The 20,616-nt window shown below is 41.1% G+C and overlaps 1 protein-coding gene across 2 annotated transcripts in view; it reads right to left on the bottom strand.

Moving 5' to 3' along the window:
- The window catches only part of DOK6 (docking protein 6), a 423,151-nt gene that overhangs the window by 140,604 nt on the left and 261,931 nt on the right, over positions 1 to 20,616 (bottom strand). For both annotated transcript variants that reach the window (XM_074944708.1, XM_074944709.1), the window contains exon 5: positions 12,567 to 12,756. In XM_074944708.1, coding sequence (XP_074800809.1) covers positions 12,567 to 12,756 — 190 coding nt within the window. The remainder of the gene's footprint in view (positions 1 to 12,566; positions 12,757 to 20,616) is intronic.

The raw sequence follows: 20,616 nt of genomic DNA, 5'->3' as shown, positions 1-20,616 counted from the left end.
GTCAGCCCTTTTAAGATATCTGAAATGTTGGTAGGTTATATAGTTTCCCATATACCTTAAGTGCAGCTGCACCAGAATTTGAGACTACTTATTTGTCATCTTATCTAATGATTAGAGGAACCCAATAAAGCTTTTTGCATGTGACCAAATGTGATCTCACTACATGTTCTCTCTGCCCAGTTGGACAGGTACAGAAGCTTGCTCTTTTCAGGCTGCTGGCTCAATTTGAAGAGAGAGAGAGTGTACATGTTCCACTAAAATACATACGCAGAAAATCCTTCAAAATTATAGCTTAACATAGGAGAAAGCAGAAAAATGTGGGGGCAGATATAATATATTCCACCACTTTAGAGTCTTTCTGTATTTTTGCTGTATTCTACAATATTCTATTGTAACTTTGTTAGAAACTGAAATTTAGATCCTACCCCCCCCCCCCCCATTGTAAAGATACAGCCATAACATTGGAAAGCTTTCTCAAGCTTGCAAGGGTAGGAACTCCCCACTCCACTTTACTGTAAGAACTTTAACTTTCAATGAGAAAAATGTCATCCTAGACATAAACATCATCTAATCAGGCAGCAAAATCTGCACTGTAAGTGATACTGAAAGTCCTGTTGAGAACGAAACACAACAGGCTAATAAAAAATGGGGCAGTGAATGCCAAATAGAAAGACCCTGAGCAGCGGGCTTCACAGCTGAAGACAGATACTATGATGGGCAACCTTATCAAAACCTATATAGATAGAAAAGAAGAGCCACATAGACCAATCCTCAATTTCAGTGATTCACCTCTGAATAAGGACAGTTTCCTGTGCATGACTCATTACTCAGTTTGCACCCTTTAATGCAGGTTTTCAATCACCTGAATGGAGCACAAATGGCTGTTTGCAAGCACACAAGCTGGTGGGCCCAAGTTTAGAGGCTCATCTGAAAGTGTGGGCCATGTCATTGATAGAAGTGAGTTAGGTTATATTTACATGACTGTGCTGTGGCGATTCCGTTACCAGATGCCCCAGCTGTGGCTTCTCTCTCTATTTGACCACTGAGTTGAAAATAATGTGGTGTAGTGTCTGGCTGTTGGCACTGACATGCATTGAAAAAGCGGTCTTAAAGTTTTAGGTCAGCATACATTCTGAATAATGATTAATGTTTCAGCCTTTAGTCACCTCAGAGTTTTGGGGTAATCAGGCTGGCAAATAACCAAAACAAATAGTGTGATGCATTTGAAGCTGCCTGTGATAATTTATGAATATTACGTGTTGACAGTTACTGGATGCACATATTGAATTAATTCAATAGCAGGATTGTCACGAAAAGCACCCAGGAAGGGGAAGGCTGTCAGAAAAAACTTGAATGGCAATGAAAGAACCATTAACTTTGGTGCTCTGGCTCAGGCCCCTTATGAGCCTACCAGACATGTTTTGCCATTAGGGACTCAGTCCCTATGGGACGGAGAGAATCAATGCGTTTATCAAAACTTACAGCTGCTTCGCTGCAGCCCTTAGCGAAGATGCTACTTACACCAAGAGGAGAGCTTCTCTCAAGAAGTGGTAGCTATGTTAGTGGGAGAAGCTCTCGCATTGACATAGCACTGCCCACACCTGTCATGGAATTAGAACAGTATGACTGTGTCACTGGGGGGTGTGGATTTTCTACATGCCTGAGTAATGTAGTTATACTGACATATGTTTGTAATGAAAACCAGGGCAAAGAGACTCAGGAGGGTTTAAAGAGACACATGCCCTCAAGAGAGGAGCAACTAACAGAGACAGGCTTTTACGTCTGAGAACCCAGAGCCTACCATACGAGGAATCTGGGGAAAGTTAGACCTGCTGGGGTCCCCATCAGGGCACTGTTTAGACTCTAAGTCAGAGAGCCACAGATATGGACCTTTCATTGTTTTAATATTCTTTTACTTTTATGCTATGCTGTGCTCCTATGGTTAAATAAACATTTATATTTTAAGAAGACTGTTTAGGATTACTGTAAACCACTGGTCACATACTTCCAAAGGGAAGAACTCTTTAATACAACAATTTTATAATGCCCAACCAGTCTGAAATATTAGAAAAGGTAATTTTGTTTTGTTTTTCTAAGTACCCTGCTTGGAACAAACATTTCTGGGATAATTTATTTATAAATATGTCTGTACTTTAAGTGGAAATAGAACATTATATTGAATTATCCCTTGGCAAGTTTGATGTGGAGGGTGAGTGCTACAAGTCATCTAACACGGTAAAATATCATAGACAATCTGGAACAAAGATGATGCTTTGGTGGATTTACAGAAGAAAAGTGGAGATACCAGAGTCAAAGATTGTTAAGTTGTGGGTACAGAAAGGTGGAAATACATGTTCTGAACAGAATCTGTTTGTTTAGAACTCTTCCTCCTTACATCTTACAGCATATAGTATTCAGCACACACTGTTCACCACAAACAATGAACAAAGGAGAGGCCTACAAATCACTAACATCTGGCACTGGTTAGGCTGGTAGCCAACTGTGACTATGGAGACCACAGTGACTACTAATTTATGCAAACATTCCTATTTCTGCTGTTACCTTACTCCTCTATCCCATCTGTCCACATTTTCTAAATCCTAAAATGTGAGTTCCTTGGAGCAGGGACTGTCTTTGTATTATTTGTTTAAACAATGCCTAGATTCTGTTTTGGCCCTTTACATGCTACTGTAGAAACTCCCATGGATAGTCAAGGACACCAAAAAATATGAGGGACATTGAGGCTTGTGTGTGTGTATGTAAGTAAAGATATGGAACAGTTGGATGCCTCAAGGTTCTGTGCATTAATTAATATACCCCCCACAACATACATAAATAAAACATTTATTAACATTAATCTTCCACTAAAATTGCCACATTGGATCAGACTAACTATCCAGTCTGATATCCTGTCTCTAACAGTGACCAGTAGCAGATGCTTCAGGGGAAGATGAAAGAAACCCCTTAGTGGATAGTTGGCTATATGTACACTGTACAGTAAGTCTGGGTCTGTGGGATCCAGGCTTGCAGACTCGGGGTTTCAAGCCTGCACTTCAATGTCCCCATTGCATTGTAAACCCGGGCCACACAAATGTGCTGGCATGTCCATGCTGCACTACGCAGACCCGAGTCAGATGTTCTGCTTCTTGGGGCATATCCCATTGTATCACAGTGATCCTAGTGCCCTCACCAGCTGTAGCCACTATAGGGTTTGGTTCATAGTGGATTGGGGGAGAACTTTTCTGTCCATTCTTCAGGACTTGACCAGAAGCATTTTCAGTGGTTTGAGCCCACCAACTCGTCCAGCCAAGCTATTTAGGATCTGCACACTCCCATCATGCTGCCAGTAGCCAGAGCCATCAACATGGATCCTGACCTGGTGGAACAACTTCTCCAGCTCATGCTGTGAGTTCTATTTAGGGAAGCAGGCAGAGCATCTCTGGCATTTTGGCAGTGGTTTCTGATCTGCCAAAGGCACCTTCAGAACAGCATTGGCATATTGGCTTCAAGCCCCCAGTGCTGCTCACGCCTGCTGCCATAGCTGTGCATTCCCCATACATAGACTGACACTTCTGGAGCAGCACCACAAGCTCAGATTGGTGGGATCACATCATCATGTGGATGTGGGATGACCAGAAGTGGCTCCGGAATTTTCACATGAAGAAGCAGACATTCCTGGAGGTTTGTGATCAGCTTGCTCCGACCCTTCATCATCAGGAAACATATATGAGGGAGGCTATGCAGGCTACTCCAGACTTCTATACATCTCTTCCTAATCCGTTTGGAGTTCGTAAGTCAACTGCAGGGGTTGTTGTGGTGGCTTGTAAGTCAATCAGGACAGTGATGTATCCAAAGGTGGGGAGCATTACAAATGTTCCTGAAATAATTGCTGGGTTTGAGAGAATGGGCTTTCCAAACTATGCCTTGGCCACTGATGGACTCATGTGGCTTCCACCGGGAGCACGAGTATATAAACCGCAAAGGCTATTACTCCATCATTATGCAGGCCTTGATTGACGTCAGAGGCAGATTCATGTGGGATGCACTGGCAAGGTGCATGATACCAGGGTTTATTTTGGAGATTGAGACTTTACCTTGTTGGGCAAGCTGGGACATTATTCCCACTGAATGAATATAGCTGGGGCGGGGGGGGAAGAATCACTTCTTTCCTGACTCCTACAGGTGACTGGCTGAATCCCCCTGAAGCGTGATATTCTATGAACATAAGACACGAACAAGAAGGTACTCCTAGGGTTGCCCAGCCCAGGCCCACCCCACTGCAAGCAACTCCGTCATACAATCTGTCTTGCAAATGCACCAGGCTTTAAGATAAACTAGTTAGGTTGCTTGCTCCCACAATTCCTATTGGGTGACTGTTCCAGAACCTCACTCCTCTGATGGTTAAAAACCTTCTTGTAAATTCCAGCCTAAGTGTATACCCATTCAGGCTACTGAATTCAATCACAAGGCAGTTATTAATAGGTGATTGCTGTTTTTATATCTTGTTTTTGGAGAAAGGATTAAAAGTCTGTTTATTATGCACGATTAAGTCAAACACATGAGCAGGATAGAGCTTATTCTAGGTTAGATTGGTTGGCAGAAACTTCAACCACATAAGTCTTGCAATTGAATATTGAGTGACAACATTGGCAGCCAATGAATTAAAATAGAGAAACATTACACAATCAGAACACACTCACTGGCTGGACATACCCTTAGGCAGGGCACTTTTACCAAAACTAAGAGCTAATTAATCTTCCTTTGCTGCCACACTGCATCTTTTTTCAATTGTAAGAAATGCCATTTTTGTTCCTACTACCATTGTAAAATTTTATAATTGTATTTACTGACAAAGCCTGAAGAAAAATATGCAACATTTCTTATTAACTATTTCCTACACAAACTTTTTATTTTTAAGCTCTTAAAAGAATACTGTCAAAACTTGAAAATACTGTTTTAAGAAAGTGGGAGAAGAGACCTGAGCTGAATTTGAAACATTGTAAAAAAAGTTCCAATTAGTGGTTTTAAACCACTTGGCCAAAATGATTCTCACTTGAGGTATTTGGAAAAAAAATGCCTCACCACCACATGCAAAAAGAATTTGTGGTGTTTCCCCCACTGTTACTGTATGGGTTACCTGACTGTGACATCTCAATGAAACTCCAAAACTTGCCTGTAGAAGAATGACATAAAAATAAAAGATATCTGTCAAACACTGAACTTTCTGCTTCACATAACTCTGGCATCTGTGTATTTTCTCTTGAGAAAATTAATACATCAACCTGGGGTCAAGTAAAAGGAGAGAAATTACAGAGAAATGTGGCTCCACACTTATTCTGAACTTAGCACTCTTCATGGTTCAGTAACCCTTGAACTTAAAGTTTTCTCAGCTGTGGAAATGGATTCAAGGCCTGATGAGTGTTTAAGAAAAACACACTTAATTACAGTTTTTCTTCAGACAAAGAGAAGTGAAAGAACAGTTTTGTGTGGCCACTGCAGAGGAACTAAATGAATGTGGTCTTCATGGTTGAGGAGGTGAGGGAGATTCCCTAACCTGAGCCATTCTTTTTAGGTGACAAATCTGAGGAACTGTCCCAGATTGAAGTATCATTAGAGGAGATTTTGGAACAAATTGATGAATTAAACAGTAATAAGTCACCAGGACCAGATGGTATTCACCCAAGAGTTCTGAAGGAACTCAAACGTGAAATTGCAGAACTACTAACTATGGTATAATTTAAATCAGCTTCTGTACCAGATGACTGGAGGCTAATGTGATGCCAATTTTTAGAAAAGACTCCAGAGGTGATCCCAACAAATACAGGCCAGAAAGCCAAACTTCAGTGCCAGGCAAATGGGTTGAAACTATAGTAACGAACAGAATTATGAGACACATAGATGAACACCATTTGTTGGGAAACGGTCAACGTGGTTTTTGTAAAGGGGAATCATGCCTCATCAATCTACTAGAATTCTTTGAGGGGGTCAACAAGCATGTGGACAAGGGTGATCCAGCGGATATAGTGTACTTAGATTTTCAGAAAGCCTTTGACAAGGTCCCTCACCAAAGGGTTTTAAGCAAAGTAAGCTGTCATAGGATAAGAGGGAAGGTCCTCTCATGGATCAGTAACTGGTTAAAAGATAGGAGACAAAGGAATAAATGGTCAGTTTTCAGAATGGTGAGTGGTGGTGTCCCCCCCGGGTCTGTACTGGGACTAGTACTGTTCAACATATTCATAACTGAACTGGAAAAAGGGATAAACAATGAGGTGGCAAAATATGCAGATGATATAAAACTACTCAAGATAGTTAAATCCAAAGCAGACTGCAAAGAGTTACAAAGGGATCTCATAAAACTGGGGGACAGGGCTGTGACGGGTTCAGTCACAGAGACCCCCTTGGGACTGTGCCCTGACGTGCTGAGACTAAGCTCTTTTTCTCTGCCAGTTTAGGCCTCCAGAACCCTGTCTTGTTGAGCCAGATACGCTAATCTGCTGCAACACAGGATCTGACCCACACCCCCAAAGCTGCAGACTTAACTGAAAACAGCTTAGCAAGTGCTCCTGTCTCTAGCACCCAGACAGCCAGCGCCCAATGGGATCTAAACCCCAAATAAATCTGTTTTACTCTGTATAAAGCTTATACAGGGTAAGCTCATAAATTGTCCTCCCTCTATAACACTGATAGAGAGATATGCACAGCTGTTTGCTCCCCCAGGTATTAATTACTTACTCTGAGTAAGTAATAAGCAAAAAGTGATTTTATGAAGTATAAAAAGTAAGATTTAAATGGTTCCAAGTAATAACAGACAGAACAAAGAAAGTTACCAAGCAAAATAAAACAACACATGCAAGTCTAAGCCTAATACAGTAGGAAACTGAATACAGATAAATCTCACCCGCAGAGATGTCTCAATATGCTTCTTTCACAGACTAGACTCCTTCCTAGTGTGGGTCCAGCAATCACTCACACCCCCATGGTTACTGTCCTTTGTTCCAGTTTCTTTCAGGCATCTCTTTGGGGTGGAGAGGCCATCTCTTGAGCCAGCTGAAGACAAAATGGAGAGGCTTCCAGGGCTTTTTATATTATCTCTCTTGTGGGTGGAAACCCCTTTATTCTTCTGTGCAAAGTCACAGCAACAAGATGGAGTTTGTAGCCACCTGGGCAAGTCACATGTCCATGAATGATTCAGCTTTTTGCAGGCCAATGCCATTGTTTACATGTTAGTTTGAACATTCCCACGAAAGCTCAGATGTGGATTGGCATCTCCCAAAGTCCGTTGTCCATTGGTGTTTCTTGATTGGGCACTTACTGAGAATAGTCCTTTCTCAAGAAGCTGACCAAATGCTTCACTGAGGCTACTTAGAATCAAAAACATTGAGATACAAGTACATAGCCAATATCCATAACTTCAAATACAAAAATGATACACACATTCAGCCAGCATAATCATATCCAGCAAATTACAACCTTTCTATAGACACCTTACTTGACTTCCCTTGTACAAGATTTGGTGCAACTATAGGACCTTGGTTGCAACAATGATCTATACGGTCACAGTCAGGGCTGACTCTAGGCTCCAGCAAAACAAGCAGATGCTTGGGGCGGCACATTTCTGGGGGCGGCATTCCGGCACTGGCCATGCCACCCCTAGAAATGTGTCCCCGCTGCCCCAGCTCACCTTCGCTCCACCACCACCGCTTCCTCTGGGTGCGCTGCTGATCAGCTTCTCCCCCCTCCCTCCGAGGCTTGCCATGCACGAAACAGCTGTTTGGCCTGGCAAGCCTTGGAGGGAGGGAGGAGAAGATGATCAGCAGCGCACCCAGGGGAAGCGGTGGTGGTGGAGCGAAGGTGAGCTGGGGCGGGGAGCGGTTCCGCTACCCCCCCGTTACTTCCTGCGCTCCGCCCCACCCTCGCTCATCTCCGCTACGCCTGCTCCCCTGAACGCGCTGCCTCTCCTTCACCTGAGAGAGAGGGGAGAGAAGCGGAGCGGTGGCATGTTCAGGGGAGCAGGAGGAGCGGAGGTGAGCTAGGGCGGGAGGTTGCAGGGGGTGGGGGAGCTTCAGGAAGCAATGAGGGGGGGGGGAAATGTGGCATGCCTGGGGGAGGAGGCAGGGCCGGGGACTTGGGGAAGAGGCTGGGAAGGGGCGGAGTTGAGGAAGAGGGGGCATGAAAAAAAAAAGCAGGGGCAGCCAAAAATTTTTTTGCTTGGGGCGGCAAAAATCCTAGAGCCAGCCCTGGTCACAGTTCATGTCAATAACATCACAAGGGCAACAAAATGGCAGATGAAATTCAATGTTCAAAAATGCAACGTAATGCACATTGGAAAACAAAATCCCAACTATACATATAAAATGATGGGGGTCTAAATCAGCTGTTACCACTCAAGAGAGAGATCTTGGAGTCATTGCGGATAGTTCTCTGAAAACATCCACTCAATGTGTACTGGCAGTCAATAATGATATGATAAAGGTCTATAAAATCATGACATGTGGAGAAAGTAAATAAGGAAGTGTTATTTACTCCTTCTCATAACACAAGAATTAGGAGTCATCAAATGAAAATTAATAGGCAGCAGGTTTAAAAGAAACAAAAGGAAGTATTTCTTCACACAATGCACAGTCAACCTGTGGAACTCTTGCCAGAGGATGTTGTGAAGGCCAACACTATAACGGTTAAAAAAATAACTGGTAAGTTCATGGAGGATAGGTCCATCAATGACTATTAGCCAGGATGGGCAGGGATGGTGTCCCTAGCTTGTTTGCCAGAAGCAGGGAATGGGAGACAGGGGGTAGATCACTTGATGATTGCCTGTTTTGTTCATTCCCTCTGAAGTACCTGGCATTAGCCACTGTTGGAAGACAGGATACTGGGCTAGATGTACCTTTGGTCTGACCCAGCATGGCCGTTCTTATGTTTATGTCTGAGTAGATTGAATATACTTGGACATACTTAGATATCCTTCAAATACCAACATCTGAAACTCTACCAAGTAGAAAGAAAAGCATTTCAGGGAAGCACATGTGTCATGGTTATGGAGCTAGTGGTACTCGAGTCCTCTTGATTCTCTCTAAGTGCACCTGCTCAGGAGTTAGGCCTCTTCTTCCCTGGGATGCATCTCTTACTCCTATGATTCTCCTACTCTTAGACCAGAACTTGGGGCTACAGCACCCTGTGTACCAGCTAAAATTTCTGTGCATGTCCAACTGGGTTTGGCACCTGTAAGTGTTTCATTCGATAGCTTGTGACTAGTGGTTAATATAGGTGACCAAACAGCTTTCCTAGAACAAAGCTGTGACAACCTGCCACCCCCATATTCATCTTTGTCATGCAATTAGGATATGTTTTGTACCAAGTATGCCTTGTGACTTTCATTCTAAAAGTCTTGATCTGCTAGACATTAATATCTTATTGGATTGTATGTGCTATCGTCGTATGTGAAGTTATGAAGTTTGGCTATGTATGTGTTACTCAAGCATGTTGTGAGGTTAAAAACACCCACAAGCAGCCATTCAGGTACAACAGTAAAAAGGACAAACAATGTTAGTAGCTTATTGAGGAAATGCACACAAGCACAAGAATTACCTCAGGAACTGCATACAATAGAAACTTCTCAGAGATAGCACTACACAATGGGAACTGTTTGACCCAGGTCACAGCAAAAGAGCTTTCCAGCAAGTGGGAAGAAGATATGAAAGGGGGAAATGACATCATGATGGTACCTTACTCTCCCTACAACAACACCTGGGAACACCTGAAGAATAAAGATTGAACTGGGGGAAGTGATGATCTCAGGCTAAAGGGATTTCTACCCTGTGTATGAAAACCTGGAAAGAAAAGGCAGATTGTGCCTTAAGAATCTGCCAGCCTGTTTATCACTCACGGTGAGAATGTGCTAATTCATATCCTACCTATCTAGTATGTTAAGCTCATTTTGTGTTTTTGTTTATTTACTAGATAATCTGCTTTGATCTGTTTGCTATCACTTATAATCACTTAAAATCTATCTTTTTATAGTTAATAAACTTATTTTATGCTTTAATCCAAACTAGTGTGCATTTGACTAAGACGTCTGGGGAAAATTTCAGCTTGGTTACCACAAGTGTGTATGGTCCTCTTCACATTGAGGGAGAGGCGGACCGGGTATTAAACCCATATACTGGCCAGATTTGATCATAAAAGAAAAGGTTTTTAATACAGTAACAATCTTCATTTATAGCTATCTTCCGTAAGTCTTACCAGTTTAGGGTTGCTAATTCTGACTGAAGCTATTCCAGGAGATTTCCCTCCCCCCCCAACCTGACGTAATGTCATTTTCTTAAAATAGCCTATTAAAATCTCCTGGATTGCTTTCAATAGTCACCGGGAGACTGATGCCAATACTGTACTTCACACTTAGTGCTGTGGCGCACACAGAGATTATTATAATGTGTATTTTGATGCCTCAGATGAAAACACTACTACCGTGAACATCCTTTTACGGCATGGCTCAACTCTTCATTTTTAATAAGAGACCATATATCACTATTTTGCTGCATTAGGAGATGAACAGATCAAAGAACCAGGCAAAAATAATGTTCAGAGAGACGCTGAAGGGAGAACCATAGAATAAAGCCAAGGACAGGTTTTAAAAAGTGCATCAATGTTGCATTTCATAGGCTTATGATATTAAAGGCACTACTTTTTCTGTAGTCATATATTTTACCTCCCTATTTTCTGTGCCAGAGCAAATTCACATATAAGGAACTCTGACAGAACCAAAGGAGGGATCAGATCATAGAAAATGAAGCGTAGATTGAGATTTAAGATTACTTTTATTCTGATGTGGAACGAAAACAAGACCTCTTCAATTTTTTCACGACAAAAATAAGACGGAGACAGGCACAGACCAACCCCAGAGTAGCACATAGTCCAGTGATTAGGGCACCCACCTGGGAGACCCTAGTGGGAAGACCCAAGTTCAGGTCCCTGCTACAAATAAGCCAGAGCAGGGATTAGAATCTGGGTTTCTCCCATCCGAGGGGAGTGACCCAAACACCAGAAAATTAGGTATTCTGGGCTAGGTCTCCCTCTCTCTCTAATTCCATCCTGGACCCAAATAACTTTCCTGACAACATTTTTGTTGAAACCAATATGTTTTAGCAAAACATTTCAGTTTCCACAAAACAACATTTTTCAATAGAAAAATATTTCGTCACTTTTTTTGGATCATTTCTAGTTACAGGACTTGTCTCTTATTTAAAAGCCCAATTTCATTCTCTTTCTAGTGACTTTAATTAGAGCTATATCAGATTTTAGCAGAGAGATTTCTTGTCCTCAGTGATGCAACTCATGAAACATGCATTGGGCTGTATTGTGCAATGCCAGATACACAAAGTTATGCTGTATGGTTAACCTGAGCCCAGTGAATGTAGCCTTCTCCCCATTGACAGCTGTTTTATTTTTTTTTTTTTTTTGTTAATTAAACACGATTTGAATGGACAAAAAAGGAAGTCTGCTGAAAATGCTATAGTGCTACAGGCATCAAATAACTATAGATGTTTACCTTGTTTTTTCAGACTTTTCTTACCCTTTCAGCCTTTGGTAATCTTACAATATAACCACTTTAAGATCTGCCATCTGTTAAGTGGTTTCTGTAACCAATCACACCCAAGAATGCACTTGCTACTCTGTCTATTAGCTTTGGAGTAGAACAGTTTCTCTATAAACCTACATCAGAATCATTTCACACTAATTAGTCTGTTGGAAGTATAACCGACCACAGGTCAGCCATTGTAGTTTTTCCATCAATTTTGTTGGAATAATCCTATTAAATTTCTTAATGGTGAAGATGTGAAGGAAAGAAAATAGCACCCTAAAAAAACCTCCGTAAAAATGAATCCTGATGCACATAGCTATAAGGACATGACTATCATCAAAAATAAATTGTAAAAAAGATTTAGGGCTTGTCTACATGGCATGGCAACGTGCATTAGACAAACCCTACACCTTTTGGCCAGTGATGTTTTTTCTTTTCATATAACAGGAAGAAAACACCTTGACATTCACCAGATTTTAATTTTTCTGCATCATGCACACACATATCCTGCTAGCTTTCATGAGCATAGCCACATCTCTAATACTCAAATCTGATAACACAGTTCCCGTTATTTGAAAGACTGCCCCAGCAATGGTACAAATGGAAATAAGCTGGATAGAAACAAAAGGGCAACATTCATACTTTTTTAGTGCTTTTAAATGTTAAGCATGATGTAATCCTTTTGAATATGAAGCAGTTTGAAAAGTAATATACAAAACGGGAGGTAGCATTTACTCTTTCTTGTTCACTCAAAAAAATGGAATACCCTAACTTAGAGCATCTGCCTCTCAAGAATCACTCTCTCTCCCCACATGTCAGTGGATCCTCCCTCCAACAGTATAATGCTATCTTCAAAATCAAGGCATAGGTAGGTAACTGTTAGTAACTATTAGCCAGAATTTCCATGGTAACAATATTTCCTCCCAGTAATTGAACAATGGAGTGATTTGCATTTTCTTCCCACTTGCCACACTTCCTTAACTCTTACCTTCCAGACTCAAATGTGAACCATGTTGAGTCACGCCCATATCTCCTCAAAGAACTCAGAGGCCACATGACCAGCTTGACCTTGGCATTATGGATATCCCAGAGATAGATGTTTTCATGTGTGATCTGCATTGTACATTCCCCATAGATATCTAAATTTGGTGTAGGCATAAGATATACGTTGAATCGCTCTAGGAAGGAAAAAAGCAAAATGAGAGGGAAATCTGGTGAAAATGAGAGTTAATTTGAAAAATTAACAGAATACCAACTTGCCTGGCTACAGAAATTTTAGATATCATGAGCCAGATCCTCCACTGATTTAAATGAAGTCAATGAAGCCATAACATTTACATAAGTGAAGGATCTGGCTCCAGGCATTTTACATACGGTACTACCACAAACACAGCTCACTGAGATCTGAACAGCATTACAAATGACTTCCCAAGATATACTGAAGAACTTTAACCTTGTCAGAGATCATTTCCCTCAGTAATGCGTGTGCAAACCCTGACATTCCAGGGCATCTCTAGCTAACTTCTTAATAGATGGAGAATCACAGTGATCTAACAACTTTGAAGGATCCTTTACAATATAGGGGATCAACATTTCAAGGCATAGAACAACAGGAGTACTGGCAAAAATATCTGTGCAACTGTTACACATAAAACAATTGTTTTTGTATGAAGACCCCCAATTGTTTGTGCATACCTGTTAACTGCACAAAAAAGTCTGGTTAGATGGATAATTTTTTTAATTTGTGTGCTCAGATGCCCATTTGCCAAGTAAGGGGCAATTCATAGACATGCATGTTTGACTACCCACCTATTGTAGAACCACAGTAAAATGTAGTTCTATACAGTATATTGTGAAGGCACTTTCGAAGTTGTTACTAGATATACTGTCATTTCATAGTACAAACCTTTTAATACATTAGGTAGAAGGTCAAAGAGAAGACAACACTTTTAAAAAGTGCCTCAACAATGTAGTAGAGTAGGCAAGCTTTGAAAAATTATTAGACGATATAAGGCATCATTTACTCACATGGATGGAAAAAGCCCATGATGCTAGTCAGAGAATTTTAAATCAAATTGTAGTTTATTGCCACCTATATTATATATGTGCACACACACACACACACACAAACAGAATAACAGTCAAAATTTAAGGTGCAAATATTGGAAATGCTGGGTTATATTTTAATTCTCAAGGCACAATGGCATGATCCAGGGCAGAATGTCAACCTCAGTTTGTAGATTTGTTTCTGAATTTCCTAGCACTTGTGGAACTAGGTCATACACTTACACTTTTGTGTTGCTGCTTTTAAGGGTTCTAAAAAGACCAAACCTATGAATAAAATAACAATTCAAGACAGGGCATCAGAAATATTCACTCTATAAATGAGCAGTTGGAAACATACACATATGTATAAGGGCCAATTAGGAAAAGTGCCTTCAAAAATTAATAAAGGAGCAAGGGTTTGGTGCAGAACATTTAAAAAAAAAATCCAATCTTGGGCAGACATTCATTGGGAGGGTCCTCATACAAATGTGAAAGGAATTAAAACTCATTTAAGGATGGTATGTAAAGAGAGTAACTAAATATATCAGTCAAAAGAGACCTAAGTTATGTGTGTATGCCAACAGACCGGACTGTATTTTCAATGTTTGTTAAATACACTTTTTGATAGATCAGTGGAGGACGAAGTTGTAAATGAGCATCCAGGATAATGCAAAAGTGTAGGGGCAGAAATGAACACAAGTTGGTTAAGGAATTAAAGTGAACAATCACATGTACAGTAAGATTTGCAACCCTGTGTGGCTATAAGTAAACTTGTCATCCCCAACGATAGTCTGTCTCAGTCCATTTAATTCTGACTCATTAGTGCCTTCCCAGTTGATTCACGCAATCTTCTGGCCATTCAACCTCTTCTCTTAAATTCTATTTCTCATGAATCATACTAATGGGTGTTAGCCCTGTAAATTGTATTCTATAACTAAAGTCCCATGTGTGAAACCCACCCACCCCTCCAATGTTTAGTGACAGTCCTTTAACAGATAGCACAAATAGCTTAGCAGATGCAGTTAAAATCACTGCAAACAATTTCCCTTACTGGTCACAGAGATTTCTTCAGTAGAGATCTAATCCAATGCCACTGAAATAAATGAAAAGTCTTCCACTGACTTCAGTTGGCATTGGATAAAAAGCCCTTAGACACTGACTACTGAGTGAAGAATCTAGAGAACATCATGATAGCTTACTTACTCTTTGTATTAGAATTTTACTTGGACACACTGTTCAGTGATTAGATACTACAATGGTGGGCATTATGCAAAACCCAAAGATAGACGAGGGAAGGAAAAGTGTGAAAGTGAGATAATGGAAATGATTGACAGATGGGCTAACAAAAATGATTGTGGACACGGATTTCTAGCCAGTTTCATGACTTCTACTTCATAATAGACACTGTTATGATTTAGTTACACACTAGACTTTAGTTTTGTACTGTTGTGCTATTACCATTCCTGGTGAGGGTTGCCACTGCTGAATTCCCAGCATACGAGACATTCTGGTACTTGCAGGAATGGTATGGGCCTTTCTCGCCAGTGTGACCTTGCACACACAATGTGTGAGAGGTCACATTGCACAGAGGATGCCATTTTGAAGAGTATACTGCTCCCTCCCCCACAGTGTGACATCGCACATGGCTTGTGCAAAGTCATGCGGTCGGGTGGAGTAGCACGATCTTCAAAATGGCATCCCTCCTCCATAATACCTGACGAAACCACATTCAGTTTTGTCTCTGCAGCGGACAGGGGACAAACCATAGAAAAAGAGAACTGTCCATCTTAAAACTGGATGAATGGCCTGACTATTCCAGGCCCTTGCATCCTCCCCCTCTTTGAATTGGACCAGAATGAAAGGTCCGGATAATCTGTGTAATGGCAGATTCTCTGGCCCACCCCAGTCTTAGACTCACTGTGTCCTCACAAGGAGCCCCACTGGAATTGTGCACATGATGAACAGGGGATGTACATTCCCTGAAACTCTGCCCCTTTCTTGTGCAGCAGACTCACCTTGCTTGCACTGTCACAATGGCACCAGCACCAGTGGAGAAAGGTTTGTCACTTTGTGCAGATTTTAATTTTCAGGGATAATTTTATGCACTATGCTATTATTTAAGGAAGGGTCTAAGGACATATGAAAAATAGAAGCCAATTGGTTTAGTTTCCACTTAGAATATACAAAAACAACTTTGAATTCACAGAGAAAAGCTTAGCATCATTTAAAAGCTACCAAAATGTTCACAGAAAGAAACCTAACTTCTTGGAATTATTTGAGGATATTATTGCATAAGGGCATTCAGGAGACATGATATACTCAAATTGTCAGGAGACATTTGTCTACTCTGCATTCAAGGTCAGTGTCTAAGGCGAGGTGTCATGGATTGAAAGGAAATGTGTCTGATTAAACTGAACATCAGCTGCAAGGCAACCAAGTGGAACCATAGGAACTTATTCAGGCTGGCAACAACAGAAGTTATTTATACGTGCACTGGAGGAGCAAATGTTTGTTTTTACAGATTTTCAGTTTTGTTTTTTAACTAAGAGTACAATTTTGTAACTAAAATTTATGAAAGTGTGCGGACAACAGGAAATTGGGGGGGGGAAATGAATTCTGAGGAAAAATGCAAGGAATTACAAATTAAGGTCATATCTGCTGGGGAAGGTTTGCACAGTCTCCCTGTGAAGTCAAGGGGAAAAACTGGGTTTCAGAGGCAAATCCTTGGCCCCAATCGCATAGCTAGGGTTTAGAAAATTGAGGCTCAATCCCCAGTTCTGCCTCAGATTCCCTGAATGACTCTGGGCAAGTTACTTACTCTATGTCTCAGTTTCTGTTTTTCTGTAAATTTGGGGAAGATAATACTTGCTTACATTGTGAGGATAAACTCGTTAATGTTTATGAGGTTCTCTGACCAGTTTGAGGGTGCATCCCTGGAGTGGCATGGTGCTCAGCTTCACAATTGCCCTATGGACATTAGGGTCAGCTGTGGGCAGAGCATCGTCTGGTGGAGCTAGGGCCTGAGAATTTGCTGCTATTTGCATCTATCATTCCACCACAGAGGGCATGCAGCCAGACATTCCCTACTCCATCTCTCCATGGAGCAGAACAGCACAGAGCAAGGTACTTGGGTTATGTGATTCAGTCCAGGATGTAGGCCTTCGAGAACAGAAGTCCTTTATCTTGATGAAAAAAATTCAGTGTCAATAAATAAACTAACAATGATCTTCAGAGTGTAAAATAAAGGGGAAGACTATTTCTTAAATGAAGCATTTTGACTAAGAAAGAAATTTAGCAGCAACCATAAAAACCTCTAAGGCCATGTCTACACTACAGGGACTATACCAGCATAACTGCTGTGCTGTAGCTATGCCAGTATAGCCCCGTAGTGAAGACACAGCCTACAGCGACAGAAGGGGTTTTTCTGTCACTGTAGGAACATCACCTCTCTGAGCAATGGTACTGAGATTGGCAGGGTTGTCTAAAGTAATTTGCCAATGGTCCTTTGTCAAAACCAGGGTGTGCAGGAACTTTGTCCTGCCCAAAGAGTCTAGCATGTCATTGATTCTGGGTATAGGCTATGCATCTGAAACAATGACAGCATTATGTTTCCTATAATCAACGCAAAACCATATGGTTCTATCCCTTTGGGGAACCATAACAACTGGAGAAGCCATGGGACTATTTGACTTTGTAATTATTGCCACATCTAGCTTGCTAGCTATCTCCTTAGGGAATTACTCCTTCATTCTACCAGATGTTCAGTATGATCTGCTGGGTGCAGGCTGTGGTCCTGCAGTGTTAATCTGACGGACCATTTTGTGAGTCAGCCCAGCCCTGTTGGAAAATACCTGCTGGTGCCTTTGCACCACAGCCATAATTTTTGTTTATCTTGGTTAGGGTTAACCCTTCATATCAATTAATGCTCTCTAGTGGTGTATCACTATAGCATTCAGCCATTAAATCATTAAGAGTCGTACAATCCTCCTCTGCACAGCATATCATGTTTACAGTGGCTTCACGATTGTGATAAGCTTTTAACTCATGCACAGTCCATGGTGCAACCCTGCTACAGGGTCTTTGTACATTGTAGGTAACATCGCTAACCCTTTCTACCATCTCAAAAGCCCCCCCCCCCCATGAGTTCTGCATTTTGTATCTTTTTACAGGGAGTAACACTGGTACCAAATCCCTCACATGAAATGACTGATTACAGGTATTGCAATTATATCATTCTTTCTGAGCTGCCTGGCTTTTAGTGAGGTTTTGTTACATTATTTCCATCATGGATTTTTAACTCCCTTCCCTCCCCCCGCCCGAACTTCTGCACATATGCAGTAACCAGTTCCCCACTCTCCTTCAGTGTCACACTCCTAGGGTCTCTAATCAGATCCAGGAGACCTCTGACCTTTCTCCTTCTTCAGGAGATCAAACAGGGCAAACCCCATGGACTCTTGTGGCACCTCACAGTAAGGAAACAATAGACTGGGTAACATTACATCCCAGTCACTTGCCTTCTTGTTTACATGGATTTTTAGCATAGATTTTAGGATTCCATTGAACCTCTCATCTACTCCATTTGTTTCTGGCTGGGATGGGGCAGATTTAAGTTATTTTACCCCCACACAGCCTCTGTAGCTCACCAAACAGCTGGGACATGAAATTTGACCCATGATCTAATAACTTATCTTTTGGATAGCCCATCCTGCTGAATACAGAAAACAGTGCCTTAGCAATTGTTTCAGCTTCCACATTTGAAAGAGGAAATGCTTCTGGATTCCTGGTGGCAAAATCCACCATGACCAATATAAATATTTTTCTCCCCTGGCTGACTTGGGTAGGGGGGCCCTATGATATCCATGACAACCCTTTGATTACAGGTAAAGGATGCAAAGGAGCCTCGTGGAGATGTACAGTCTTTTTTTGCTTTTGGCATTTGGCATGAGTCTTGAAGTATTTCTTTACCTCATTTTGAGTACTGGGCCAATAGAAATTTTTCTTTAGCCTTTTGTATATCCGCTCCATTTTCAGGTAACCGACAAAAGGGCAATCGAGGGCTAGTGGCTTCAACAGGAGAGACTGAGGGAGCATCACATCAGAATATCCTATAGCTCAGTGGTTAGAGAGCTCACCTGAGAAGTGGCAGATCCCCGTTCAAACTCTTTCTCCCCCTCAGGCAGAGGAAGGACTTGAACTAGGCCCAGTTGAGTACCCTAACCACTGGGCTCAACTCCCGCCACTCGCCCCTGGATTCTTGCAAAAATGGCATAGGTGGCAAACACCAAGAGAGGGTTTGCAACAGAGAATCCCAAGCAGGAGGAGGCACCTCCCTGCAGCCCAGACTTAAATATCTATCTCTGGAAGATGGGTGGGGCTTAGCACACATCTCTCAGCTTGGCACTTCTCACTGTCTAGTTTAGGTAAGGAGTTACCTAGAATGATAGCTTTTGTGATTCCCACTCTAGGAACCTCTCTTTCCCTACTCATTATACAGGGAGCCTAGGCACCAAACACAATCTTTTGTGAATCCCAGTGATTTTCTAGGCACCTAAAAGTTAGGAGCGGTGATACTCAGTGTCACAATGCTTAAGTTTCTTTGTGAATCGAGCTCTTAGTCTTAATCTTGAAAGTAATGGTCCTCATACTACAGTCCTTGGGATACTAACTTTACTTGGATCATTTCCAGGTGGTCAACAGAGCTCTTTCACTCATAGTATCTGTCATCTGCAAGTAGTAACATTTCTTGTTAGTTATAGCCCAAGTCCAGGATTCTTTTTATGGAAAGCCACAACCACAGCCTGATAAAAAGAAACGCAAATTTAGCCAGCTCTTCACTTGTATGAATCAGTGTAGCTCCCCAATGTATACCAACTGAGGAACTGGCCCTTAAATATTGATTTTACCTTTTTAACAGCAATTATTCTATTTTACATAAGTTACAAAATATTTTGTAGAAAGATTTCTTAATTTCCTAAATATCAAAGCTATTATAAATCAGTTAATTTCACCTACAAATCAGCAAGGTAGAGAAGATGTTGTGCTTAGGACTTACTAACCATTTGCTTTGGTTACAGATGCTACATATTGAATAAGCTTTTTAATGTTTAAATAAATGTCTTATTTGAATAATACTAGCCATACATGTGTATTTTATCTTTTTCAAATTTGAAACTATAAACAATGGATTAAGGATGACAGAAAATGAATAAAATATGTGCAAAATTCTGTCACACAGTGAATCACATACAGTAATTCAATAGATCTAAGAACATTTTCTAAAAGTGAATCCGATGAGTGCAATTGAATCATATAATCTTTTGTATGAGTTGACTAAGTTTGTAATTTCACTGCATATAAAAAGGAAAAGGCTACTCTGAGGATTCAAGACCTTTGTTCAACAAGTTACATTTGACACTGGGGCAGTTAATGAGTTTGCTGCAATTGAATACTATGGTATCTTCCAAATAAAAAGCACTTATACAAAGGAAGACAACACAATAGCTAACAAAACGTCTTTACTAGAGAAATCAATTATGAGGCATTAGTCAATGATAACATGGAAAGACTGAAAAGGAATGAAAAACTAATTCACTCTCTCTCTCATACACCCACAACCCCCACCCTAAGCAACCCCCCCATTAAACTTTTGCATTAAAATCTGGATATACTTGCCCAATTTCTCCAGTCATGTATACCAATTTTACATTGCTGTAACTCCATTTAAATAATTGGAGATGCTCTGAATAAAACCATCATAACAAGTGAAGAATCTGGCCCACTATTGGGCATACTGATGCCCAAACATGTCACTTATTTTGATGTCTCTGCATAAGCAGAGTACTTTTGATCAGACTCATAGGGCCAGATTTTCAGAAGCCAACTAAAGTTGATGGGAGTCTTCAATGGGCTTTACATTGGGCCCAACATTCTGTCTTAAACATATGGATCCAGAAATGAATACAATAACTAGAGAAAACAGATAAGATATATAG

Source organism: Natator depressus, chromosome 2 (genome assembly GCF_965152275.1).
Source record: "Natator depressus isolate rNatDep1 chromosome 2, rNatDep2.hap1, whole genome shotgun sequence".
NCBI lineage: Eukaryota > Metazoa > Chordata > Testudines > Cheloniidae > Natator > Natator depressus.
Note: the sequence above shows the minus strand (reverse complement) of the source record. Positions and strands in the feature narration are given on the sequence as shown.